The sequence below is a fragment of the Pezoporus occidentalis genome, unplaced genomic scaffold (genome assembly GCF_034315485.1).
Source record: "Pezoporus occidentalis ecotype Australia unplaced genomic scaffold, CSIRO_AGI_Poc_V1 ctg4, whole genome shotgun sequence".
Lineage (NCBI taxonomy): Eukaryota > Metazoa > Chordata > Aves > Psittaciformes > Psittacidae > Pezoporus > Pezoporus occidentalis.
In genome coordinates, this window is record NW_026915724.1 from 30,318,829 (window position 1) to 30,331,913 (window position 13,085).

General features: G+C 34.9%; 1 protein-coding gene across 11 annotated transcripts in view; it reads left to right on the top strand.

Moving 5' to 3' along the window:
• Positions 1-13,085, top strand: part of ZNF236 (zinc finger protein 236) — a 74,556-nt gene that overhangs the window by 35,528 nt on the left and 25,943 nt on the right. For 10 of the 11 annotated variants that reach the window (XR_009967489.1, XM_062633123.1, XM_062633116.1 and 7 more), the window contains 7 exons: positions 711-939; positions 2,652-2,924; positions 4,901-5,104; positions 8,201-8,345; positions 9,473-9,733; positions 9,974-10,224; positions 10,685-10,786. Coding sequence is in view for 10 of the 11 variants with exons in the window: in XM_062633123.1 (XP_062489107.1) it covers positions 711-939; positions 2,652-2,924; positions 4,901-5,104; positions 8,201-8,345; positions 9,473-9,733; positions 9,974-10,224; positions 10,685-10,786 (1,465 nt within the window). In the remaining variant the exon portion in view is untranslated. Of the gene's footprint in view, positions 1-710; positions 940-2,651; positions 2,925-4,900; positions 5,105-8,200; positions 8,346-9,472; positions 9,738-9,973; positions 10,225-10,684; positions 10,787-13,085 lie in introns of all 11 variants that reach the window. The other variant, XM_062633117.1, reaches the window with a different exon arrangement.

Below are 13,085 nucleotides of genomic sequence, written 5' to 3' on the forward strand. Positions count from 1 at the left end.
AGGAGATGCTTTGTAACAGAAGAGGTGCAACTGCCTGTGCTTGTAGGGCAGCCTCCATAGAGGCATAGGATAGAACAAAAACTTCTTTAGTATTGGTGGTAGCCAGCTAACTTTAAGCAATTTCTTCATCTCTGGTCTTCTAAGTACCATTTAAATTTCTTTTTGGAAGACCTGAAAGTTACATGTAACTATGCGTATGAGTTCTCTAATGTCAGGAAAGTAATGTGTGGTTGCAGCGAATTGCAACATGAAATGTAACTATTATCTTGGTAGATTTTTTTTTTTTTTTTTTTTTTAATTGGCCTTTGAGGTTGGTTCTTGAAGTTTTTGTATAAGCATTTAATCACTGATCGTATGGATGGGCTTCAAATTTGACATTTGTGCAGAACTGTTCTGTCATCTAGTAGGCATAAGAGATAGCTGTATGTTCCTGGGAAATTCTTGATTCTATAGAAATAATTGGCATTTTTCTGAAAGGCAGATGTTGGAACATGTACTAGTGCAGGAAATCCAAGTTAAAATCTCACAATCGGAAGTCAGTGTTGTGTAGGAATGTTTTTGCAATTTTGAAATCAGCTGATATTTTGAGAGGTTGAGACATTTAATTCTTCATTTATAGTTGTGATATATCTTATAAATATTTGCTTGAGAAATGTTGTGACAATAGTGAAATGTTTCTTTCTTAACCTAGAAGTATTTTGTTCTTTTAGCAAGCTTTAGAAAACAGTGGGTTGTCTTCAATTCCCGTCTCTGCACATTCTACTGACTGCAGCCAAACTAAGACTCCTGGGGCACAGGATCAGAACCCAGATGTCCAGACACTTTCAAATCATCAGGCTGACTCTAATAATGCAGAACAAGATAAGGAGCAAGAGAGTACAGATAAATTGGATAAAAAAGAGAAAAAGTTTATTAAGAAGAAGTCATCATTTTTACCTGGTAATGTTGCCACTGCCTGCTGCTCTTTGTGCTGTAAGGTCTGTAGTATGTGTGGGTGTGTTGATGGCTTTATAAAGGAATTTCCCAAAACGTATTGTGGATGAGTTATAAATTTCATTTACTCTTGTCTAAACCATCGTATTTGTGGAAGTTGTGATCAATAGTATTTATAATTTTCACTGTACTGGTGCAAAACCATGTCAGAATGGCATTAAGTGAAGTTATGCTGTCAAATCTTCTAGATTTAAACCAGTGGAATTTATGGAAAAGGACAAAAAAGAATATTAATCTTTTTGCTTTTTTTCCCATCATCCTTCTCTGAGGATTGGGTTTTTATGGTGTGTCCCATAGCAGAGTTCTTGGAAGCACTACTCTTCCTCTTTGGAAGTGAGGCTTTACAGAGGCAGAAGTGCAGTACTGCTGCAATCATGCAGATTGTCACTGAACTAGGCCATGTCAGGAAGGATGAAGGTTGGCATTATGTATAGTACTTCATGTCACCTACGTTGGGAATCACAGTGCTGATTTATTACGTATAAATATTGCACCTCCATACTCTCTTGTGGGTATGCAAGCCTGGATTTTGTCTCCATGTGCTTAAATGCAACTTTAGTTAGCATTAAGGTTGCTAGAAGGTTTGTTCCAAACATAGCCATCATACCTTAATGGCTGGCCTGGTGGAGACAGTGCTAAAATAAGCAGTCGTTGAGCTCTGTTGGTAGTATCTTCATAGCTACACTGTTGTTACTTTTTTTCTGTGCAAGGGAGGCAGAAATTGATCCAAAATTGAAAACTCATCCAGCATAACTGTGCTAAAACTCAACATTAACTTTTTCCTCTGGTAATAGTAACTACTTTGTTCCATGTGTGTAACAATAACAACTGTTTAATTCTGACTGCAAATGAAAATAGAAGATTTCTACAGTACAGTGAAACACAACCACCTTTATTTTTTGATAAAATAACTTAATCAGCATATTGATATAGTTTACAGAAAAAAAACACTATATGAACCTATCTAAATGAATGAATAGATGATATTGACCAACATACATAAATAAAAATCCCTGATAGGATTTAGAAGATTCTTTTGTCATTTTTGCCCAGAATAAAACCTTTGGATCATAACTTCTGTGAGAAAGTAGCCTTAAATTGTAAATCTTTCTGAAAAAAAATTTCTCCTATAAAAATTTAGAAAATGTAATTAAAGTCTGAATTTGCAGAAGAAAGGCCCATATAAACTATCTGCCTAATTTAAATAAGTGTTTAGCACTTAAAGTAATTCAGTGTGGTTATGATTAGGGATTTAGATTCATTGTTGCATAATTGTGTGTTAATACTGTATTTATAAGATATCTAGTATATTGCATTGCAACTACATTCTGTATTTCTAAGTGGCGTAAAAATTACGTTCTGTGGAGTCAGACATTTCTTAGCTTTATTTCCTTTTTTCCTTCTTTCTATTCTGTAGTATGAAAATGTTTCAATTTCAACAGTGTTCTCTTGGGCTTTATTGTTGTCATTCCAGTCCATCCCTATTTTTGTGAAGTATCTGATAGAGAAGTTAATTTTTGACAAAGTGTGTTGTAATGGCATCTATTTCACAAAATGTTTTTGTGATTTGATTGGTTTGCATAATACCAGTGTGGTGGAATTTCTGGGGAACTGCTGAAATGCTTAAACCACATTTATTTTGATGTTCCTTATTTTAGGTTCTATACGTGAAGAAAATGGAGTAAGGTGGCATGTTTGTCCATATTGCTCTAAAGAATTTAAAAAACCAAGTGATCTAGTGCGCCACATTCGCATTCATACCCATGAGAAGCCTTTCAAGTGTCCCCAGTGTTTCCGCGCCTTTGCTGTTAAGAGTACTCTCACAGCACATATAAAAACACATACTGGCATTAAGGCTTTCAAGTGCCAATTTTGTATGAAATGCTTTTCCACCTCAGGGAGTTTAAAAGTTCACATTCGTCTACACACAGGTAAGGCCTCAAAATTGCATTTGTATTTTCTGTAATGTGAGTGAAACCTTGAATGGAAAAAGATAATTGAAGTGCTTAAATTGTAGAGATGTCTACCCTGTCATATCTGTCAGGGAATTAACCTGTTTTAATTTCTTACATAATGAACTTAATTTTTGTTATATCTTTCTAGTTTTTCATGGCTTTGGAACTTTGGGCTCTTAAAAAAGCCATGGACATTTAGTTCTCTGATTATGAGTCAGCTGTTGCTCCTTTTGAATATCACTATTCTGAGTGTGCTTTCTAAAGAGTCGTACTCTCAGAATTTGAATTCTGATTTTACTGACCCCCAGTCATCTTTTGTATTTACTCTGCATCATTTCTTCCTGCCCCTCTCCCAGACTTTTTGATAATTTCACTGTAGCACTTGGGACTATTTGTTTACCTCCTGTTTTGCCTTCAATAATAAGCTGTTGCTTCATGGTTTTGCCAGCTTACCTGTTTTCAGTATCTTACACTGCATTTTGTAAAACGCCTTTGTTTGGTTTGTCCTTTATTGCATCATATATGATATCTTCCATATCTGTCTTTCTGTGGCTGAACTTCTCTCCTCTACATAGAGAAAAATGAATTTTCCTCTCTTGGTGGACTACCCAGTTGTTTTCCACTTCTCATTCTTTGTTCTTGGAGGTCAGTGAGCTTTCAGCAAGATAAGCTTGTAAATGTGCTTCTCTTTCCTTTCATTCCTGTTTATGTATTTATATGTTCTGCAGAAGTGTCATTCACTGGCTGTGTGCCTTTATGGTTTAAAGTCAGATGCCTTTAATCCATGAAATAGTATTTGATTCATCTGCAGAAAGTTTTTCACTTTTTTTTTTTTTTTGTAAAACAATTTTTTTTTTTCAGTTACTTCAGAGTCACCCTTACTCTATTTAAGAAGCCAGACTCGTACAAAGTGGCAAAAGCACTAGGTGCCTTGAAAACAGTGTGTTTACAGAACTCTACCATGTAGTTAGGCATCATTCAGCGCAATTGTTCTTGCTGTCAGAGATGTTTGCTTCTTTCTCTGTCTGGAAGATTAGATTTACTGGGTCAGATTCGAAATTCATGTAGCCCACTGTGCTCTCTCTGATGGCAGCATGTGGAAAAGGGGATGCCTACAGTAATGCTTCTTAGCAGTGTATGCTAATCTTTGGGTTGAGGGCTTTGTGAAGCAGGTTGTACCTCTGCAGTAGGCAGCACGTTGTAGATTTTTGTTCCGAAGACCATAGCTAATTGGATTTGAACCCATGTGAACCTGACATAATGAATTGAAATGTTGAGCTACGTGTTGAGTAAAGTATCATATGGTGTTTTAGCTACTGTACTGTGAAGACTGGTTCATTTTTATTTCTTGTGCGTTTTTTCCACCTGTGATTTTATAGCACTTTCTTCATAACACTCAGTCGTGTTTCCTAGCCTTATAAGTCCAAGATTTCCCCTTCAGCAGAAGCTGAAAGTTTGTCAGCTTTGCCTCTCTCTGTAACAAGTTCTTCAGTATCCTTGCCACGGAGAAATTTCTACTGGGTTTTGCATTGCAAAAGTATTTCATAAATAATTCCTATTGGCATGCTTTCTATTATGTATCATTTGTCTATGTGTTTGATGCTTTTTTCTCACAGTTTTTTTAACGGTCTGTTTTGGAAGGACATTTGCTCTGCTATCTGCAATTCTTAGGTTAGCTTTTGGATCCCTTTGAAAATTGCTGTCACTTTTGCATCATCCAGTTTCCTGATAGCAGGCTTGCTTAAAGTGATGTGTTACAACCAGTTAGTACTTCAGCAATTCCATACTTAATTTTGGTTGGATTTTATAGATCTATTTTGAAAATCTGTTTAACAATAAGCACCCTGACAGAAAACGAAGAAAATGCAGGCTAGATAATACGTATTCCAAAATGACATTTCTATGACAGCGGAAATAAAGTCACAAACTAATTTTTTTTTAATCTTTTGCAGGTGTTAGGCCTTTTGCTTGTCCTCACTGTGACAAAAAGTTTAGAACATCAGGCCACCGGAAAACTCACATTGCTTCACATTTTAAACATACTGAACTAAGAAAGCTGCGACATCAACGTAAACCGGCAAAAGTTCGAGTAGGAAAGACGAATGCTCCAGTACCAGACATACCTTTACAAGAGCCCATACTCATAACTGATTTAGGTAAAGAGCGATTAAATCCATGCTCTCTTGAAATTTAGATTTAACTGGAAAATACAGGGTTAATTATCAGTTTAATCAGAGCTTACTCAGAAAGATGCACTTTGAAATAAGTCATTGGAAAAAAAATCAGGCTTCATAAAACTGCCATATTTTATAGTTTGCTTGCACTAGTATTATTGAGAAGAGTCTTTTTTTATTTACAGAGAAATTGTATAATCCTTACCAGAAGAAAAGAGTGCATTTTTACATTCCATTAGGAGAGGAGTTGAATTGGACTGTTGTTACAGAAGAGATGCCAGTTCATGACCTAGATTGTTCTTAAGATTATCGTTTATTCAGATTACATATATTAATGAGTCAGTGCATTATATGATTTTAGTGTATTTGTTACAATTGACTTCAACTGGATTAGTGGTAATAGTTCAAAAGAGAGCAGAGTAATTCTGGAATATGCTATAGAAAAGTCATGCAGTTATTTTAATTCTGTTGTAGAGTAATTGTTATAACATTACATAAAATCATGTTTTGAAGAAGGTGAGTTGTACAGCCTAATCAAGACAATATGCATTCTTGTCCAGTAGAGGTCAGCGTAGTGGGCAAGGCATTTCCTCTTCATTATAATTTGACCCTGCCTTCTGTTTTGTGTAGTCATCTTAATATAGTAGAATATTATATTGGTAATATCTTTATGTTATATTGATGAAAGCTTTCACTCCTTAAAGATCCCTTTTCTTTCACTGCTTCCAAGAATTACTGTATGCAAGAGAAGTGGTTATTTTGGTATCAGGTATATGAAACTTGAATTTTCAGAATAGCAACAAAACTTAGCCAAAAGCTTCAGATATTTGGATCACACAATGTTTCTTTCTTGAGTAAACCCTGGAAACAGTCCTGTTTCCTGATTTTAAAGAAAAGGCGTTCCAATACAATTGAAATCTGTGCAGTGAATTTCTGGGTTTTGGGAAAAAAAAACAACAAAAATTTAAAAAGAAATACTGTAAAAGTTGTTTCCTGCAGGTACTGATAGCACATGAACTCTGCTGATACTGGAATGTTCAATGTGAAAATAAGAAGTTCCACCATTTGCCTAGAAGGTGTCATGTTTTTCCAACCCACAGACAATATTTCCATGGTTCCCAGGAAAGAAATCTTGTTTATCTTAGGCTAGTGCTAGAAACTAGCATTTTTGCTCTATTATAGTGTTAATCTTTGAATGTCAGCTTTGAGGAAAACAAGTTGATACGTATTTGGCTTTTAAAAAAAAGTTGAAATTATTCTAAAAGCCTATTAAAAAGTCTGCAGAATGGTACAATGTTTGTTTCATTTTATTTGCATTAGTTGATGTTATTCATTGACTAGAAAATGCAAAATTTTATTGTAATTTTTCTAGCATCCTGTGGTTCTAAAGATGGAACTGATAGGAGGAAGACTACCTTTTTGTTGAATGTTCCGCTTGGAACTGTTTTACCGATTTGCTATATCAAGTGTAGAGCCACCTTTAACTATTCTAACAGTTCGGAAAAATGTTTCATTTATCCGAGTTGAGCAGGTTGAGTAAATAAATTGGAAGTGTTTTATTAGGATTTTTTTATTTCTGTTCCATTGTGTATGTTGTGCAGGATTTCTGCAGTGCTTTTGCAGACCAGAGCCACTGTAACCTGGGATATGCTCACAAGTTAGCTGTCATGTATTCTAAAAGTTAACTGAATTACTCTGCTTTTAGATGATCAAAAATAACTTGATAGCAAATATTTGTCATATGGAGTATCTTGTCTTCTGATTTGGAGGCTTTGTGTCATCTCCTGTATGCCTCTACTAATTATCATCACAGAAGAGTGCCAGAAGGAATTCAGAAAGTAGGGTTGTGGGTTTGGTAGTGGTTTGTTGTTTGTTTTTTTTTGTTGTTGTTGTTGTTGGTTTTTTTTTGGTGTTGGTGTTTTTGTTTTTTTTTTTGGGGGGGTGTTTTGTTTTGTTTTTTTTTTTTATTTGTTTTAAGAGCAAATATTTTTACTAGACCAACAGAAGTTGGGGAAGATGAAGGAAGTTTTGGCATATATGTGTTTTTATATATATGTAAAAAGTACATATATACACATAAACCTTTTAAAGTCTGGGACAGATAAACTTGTTCTTTTTTCATTGTTGCCATCTCTTCTCAAAATTGAGAGAATTTTCTCTTCTTGTCTTCTGCTTTTTTCAGTTACACTTGGAAGTCAGTAGAAATGCTTTGGGCATTCCTTTCTGGATATGAAACCTAGCATGCTAGATGAAGTGGCCTGAGAAAGGGAGAGAGAGCATAAAAGGAAAAACTTAGGGCCATAAGGGATCTTTTGCGTGTTTGTTGAGATTTTGCATCACTCCTTTAGCCTTGTGTATTAGTATTGAGATGAGTAGTTTTTAGTTCACAGATGTATGAATGATGAGTTTGTTTACTTGAGAAATCTGTTCCTGTTCCCATTCTGTCATGGTGCTTGAGATGATGCCCTTCTGCTGCTTCTGAGACAGCATACTCTTGCATTAGCAGTGAAGTGTTTAGTAGCAGGAACTTTTAACTGATTTTCCACATCTACACTTGAATGACTTCAGGATATAATAATAATGAGTTTTTGGAGGTGCCCAGAGAATTAGCAAGACTGACTGATTAGCCAAAGTTGATTATGTACAAATACAATAAATTTTCATTGATTTTATTTTATTTTTTTAGCCTTAAAGGCAGATATATGTGTCATGGTATTTTGTACTTATCACAAAATGTATATTAAATATTTGTCAAATTATAATGTATATCAATGATACGTTGACCAAATGTTGTTTAGTTCAGGTGGAAGTTGATAGCGTGAAAAGCTATTTGGTTAGCAATGAATTTGTAACTGTCAGCGTTAAAAAAAGTTAATGCCGGTTTTGGACATATGTGAGACTTAATGTAATGAGGTGGACCTGCGGATGAAAGAGCTATCACTAAAACAGATACCATGTACAATACAATAGAATATATAGAATACTAAATAGGTCCACGCATAATTTTAAGTGCTGAAAACGTGTGTGTGTGGAATAAATTTACCAATTTTTCCTTTTTGTGTGTGTTTTTGTGTGCAGGTCTTATCCAGCCAATCCCAAGGAATAGCCAGTTCTTCCAAAATTATTTTAACAATAATTTTGTGAATGATGGAGACAGACCATACAAATGTTTTTATTGCCAACGAGCCTATAAAAAATCTTGCCATCTTAAACAACACATCAGGTAAAATAAATACAAAGAACAAAGGAAATGTATGTAATAGATTTATGGAAATGTATGAAATTTGTATAGTTTCCACTGAAAAGACTTTTTTTTTTTTTTTTTTACCATTGTTTAAATAGTGAATCAGTGATAATTGATTTTTCTGGTAAAATTGGAGGAGACTTTGGATTAATTCATTTTGATGTGCAGTCCTAGCAGTACAAGTGCTTACTTCCGTAGATGTATATTGGTAGCAAAACAGATATCTGTCATACTTCTTTATTATGGCGTTTGATGTGGTGGTCATAGACTTCTAAGGCCACTGTAATCGTAAACCACCCCTAATTTTTCCCAATTTTATTAGAACTTGTTTCCTTTATCTTCCATTTCACATTGCCTTCCTCTGAGCTCTCATGTCTGGGATGCTACAGTTGTAACCCTTAAAATTCTCATTGCACAGTGCACAATTTTCTGACCTGTCCTTGAGTCTGTTTTATATCTCTCTATAGTCCGAAAAGGAAATTAGCACCTCTGGAAGGAAGGGTATAGTGAGTGGGACATGTTGATAAAGAGTTTACCCACTTTAATATTGCTTTCATGGTCTGAAAGACTGGTTGTACTGTGCCTTGTTCAGGGGGTGTTCAGGATGTTTTCCCAAAAACTTTGCTACTAACTGTAGTAGTAGTAGTAGTAGATAATATGAGGAGGACTGTATTTTTTTTTTCCTCAAAATTTTGTGGACATTCTTTTAGCTAAACTGAAGAAAATACATGTGAATGATAATATACTAGCCTGAAGACATAGTATATTATCTGGCGTGAAAAAAAACACCCCAAATGTTTTAATTAGGGCAGAGTAGGATCAGAAAAGGAGATTGGACTGCAGAACATAATTAAAACTGTCAGACAGCATTGCTTTGAACATGCTTCTGACTAGCATCACAGCCCTGCTAGTGGTGATATGCAGGTTGTTTATAATTTATTAAAGCTTTAATTTCTGAATTTTCTTAACTGAGGATTTTTCTGTCTGTACAGCAGTCATCTTAATTTGGTTTATTTTGCTCATTTTAAAGTCAGTAAAATAGTCTTTTAATAACTTCATAATTCAAACCATTAAATCTACTTTAACTTCTGCTTTCTCTTAATAAGGTCACATACTGGTGAAAAGCCATTTAAGTGCTCTCAGTGTGGAAGAGGTTTTGTATCAGCTGGAGTTCTGAAAGCACATATTAGAACACACACTGGATTGAAAGCTTTTAAGTGTCTTATATGCAACGGGGCCTTCACTACTGGTGGTAGCCTCAGGCGACATATGGGGATCCATAATGACCTTCGACCATACATGTGTCCATATTGTCAAAAAACATTCAAAACATCACTGAACTGTAAAAAACACATGAAGACTCATAGGTATGTTTACAATTTTTATGGGAAATCCTTCAGTGTATTTCAGCACTCCTTCCTTAAAAAGACTTGGAATTCCTCTGTAGCAAGTGCTGATAATTGAGTGAGGATGTTTATGGGTACCAAACACTTAGGTAGCTCTGAATGTGGAGTAAATTATGGTGTAAAATAGAAATTTATTCATGTAAATAGTTAGGATAACTGTCTTAACTGAAGCCATAAAAAGACCTTTTATTTTTTTTGCAGATACGAACTTGCACAGCAACTTCAGCAACAGGAGCAGTCTGCCTCTATAGATGATTCTACAGTAGATCAGCAGAGCATTCATGTTTCTACACAGATGCAAGTGGAGATTGAAAGTGATGAGCTACAGCAGTCAGAAGCTGTTGCAACAGATCAGCAGGCTATTTTAGAGTTAGACCAACAGCCAGTAGTAGGCACTGAAGAAACAGCACTAGAGCAGCAATTGGCTGATCAGCCTTTAGGACAAGATGAGGGTGAGTATTTGAAATGCTAAAGGTTTATAATGAGGTAGTTTACAAGTTCTCAAAAAACAAGTTCTCAGATTAACCTCACTTCGTAAGTTTCAATACAGTGCAAGGAAACAGTTGGGAAAATGAGTAAAAACTACCTACGTAAACTATATTGTACAATTTCTTTCATTGGTGTTTGTTTACTCTTAAGAATTGTTAAGACTGTTGAAGTTTTGCACCATTTAGCGTGTAATGAGTTAATAATTACTACAGAGGAATAGAAATAAAGCCTACAATAAGCAAAGATTTAAATACCTATTCAGCTAATTTAAGATTATTTTTTAATGCAGTAAAATTCAAATGACTCTAAAATGTAGGTTTTTTTGAGAACAACTGAATTGTGCAGTTAATGACATATTTTTTTTTGTGATAATTTTTCCTTCTTTTTTTTTCTTCTTTCCTCCTCTTCGTTTCCCCATTTCAGATAGATTTGTGACATCCCAGCATGCTTTACAGGAAAACATCACTCAGTTTGAACAGCAAGCTATAACACAGCAGCCATTTGATCAACAGGGCTTATCACAAGGTTAGTAATAAATAAAGGTTTTTAAAGTGATTTTTGTAAATTAGACTTTACAGCATAGCTATCAAAACATTTGGAAAGTGGGCATCCACAGTCTAACTGCAATGCAGAGAACTTGCAAAAACTGTTCCTTAAATTAGTTTTTAAACTATATTTTGTAGAATATCTTGAATACTTAAATAGATTTTGCTCTTATGAGATTGTTTAGTCATTACAAAATAGGGTTTACAGTTATCTGATGTAGGCATTTCATATTCTTTCCTTAACTGTGTTTGAAATTTCTGTGGCAGTAGGCAGTTTGCACAACTTTCCACCTAAGTATACATGCTTATAATCTGAGATGATCAGAAACACAGTCTCAAGATTTGATTGAGTAGCTGTTGGGATTCATTATGGAAAAAAAAGTATAATCGCGTAGAGTTACGTAAAAAAAAACATACTTTCACCTAGGTGCAGCAGTTTCCTTTTGTGTTTTGTAACGCTACATGAGTAAGGAATTACGATGTTGTAAACATTTGGAAATTTGTCTCCCCTGCAAAATACTGAAAAACATGTAAGGCTTATGTAGCTTGCAGAGAATGAAGAAATGACTGTTTCTTTTGCTTTTCAGAGATGGCTTTCTTGAGTTGTTTGATATGAAGCTAGTAGTGTGGTTTGTTGTTGGGTTTCTGGGGGCTTGGGGATGACAACAAGGCAAGGAAGGGGGCTTTGTTCAAGGGCGTTTCTGTTTCTCACTGTCTGACTAGTTGAATGGCTTTCTCCTTGTTTCTGACTCAAGCAAATAGCTCCATGTTTGTGTAACTGATTAACCAGTAACTGGTGTTCCATCTACTTAAACTTCTCTGTTCTTAATTTCATTCCCTTTTTATATGTGTTGGGTTTTTTGTAAAAACATAATTGACTGTGGTAAGTTGCAAGACACTGAAGGAATGGTATAATTTGCTGCTGATTCTAATTCTCTAAGTTGTGTTGCTTTTTATGTAACTGAGCTAGAAAAAATAAAAGTCTGTGCCTATATTAAACAAGACTGAACCTGATCCTGTTAAATCCCTATGGATTGCTTTAATTGGTTAGCTTTTACAGTTTTCCAAATGAATCAGAAGAGAGTACAGGAAAAAAGGAAGTGCAGTTTTTCACTCTGTTTCTCTTAAGGGTGGGTTGTGGGTTTTGTTGGATTTTTATGGTCCTTTGAATTTGAAAATCTGGTATGTAAACCTTGTTTTGTTATCTTATTTAGACTTCAGTTTCTATGTATGGGTATTTCTCCATTAAGTAATTATTGAATACTGGTTGATTTCTTGGGAAGGGAGGAGACTCTTCTAGATCTCACTAAACAATTCTTTCATCATCAGAATCTAGGCTGATTGTCGATACATTCTAAAATCGGTACAGAGAATCAGAGCATTTGCGGTGTGTGGTTTTGTCTTTTAAAGTCTCATTTGTATAAGATGTCTCCTGTTCTACTTGGAATCTCATCCACAGATTCCCAACTCTTTGAAGTTTCCTTGAAGATCCTGGAGCCCTTCAAAATTTTTGAATTTCAGGTAGGTAAGCATTTGCGCGGATGCATGCGTTAAATTGGTCGACCCTCTCCCTATGTCTGCATCTGTGCTTCATGCTCCTTATTTCTTTTTCCTATCAGCTAGGCAGAACATTGAAGCTTAAAACACTGTCTTTTTTATCCTTGATATTTTTAGGCTGTATTCTTGTTAAAATATTTTGACTCAGTGTTTATTAATAAAACAATGTAGGAGTTTTAAAAAAATCTTCAGTAGGTTTTTTTTATTTTTCTTCTTTTTTTAAGAAGAAAAAAAAAAGTCTTTTGATTTCTGACAGGGGAGGCTGACCTCTAGATCTGCACAGACCTGTCAGAATTTTGTTTATTCTTTCAGGTTTTTTGTAGTACTTCTACAGGATTTCTGGTTTGTTAAGATAGATTTTCTTCTCAATATGTCCAGACTTGTAAAGAAGTACAGATATTGTGGAGGTGCTGCTGTATCATAATCTATTACTCATTTGAGCTAGATTTGAAAAGTGAAAGAGGGAACTTGTGTTCTTTGTAGTTTACATATTCAGGTGTCTTCATTTGGAGACCTTTTAGTGAAGTCAGAACGAACAAATGGGCCTTTTATCAGAAAATGTCTTTGGATTATTGAATATCATCTGTCAACAAATATGTTTTTATATAGATTGTCTTCCTTCTAGAGTCTCCCTGAAAGCGTGGTTGAATGTTAATAATTAGTATTGATAGGAAAATGATCTTGAAAAACTGTAAGAAATCCAAATACTGTTATTCTCTAGC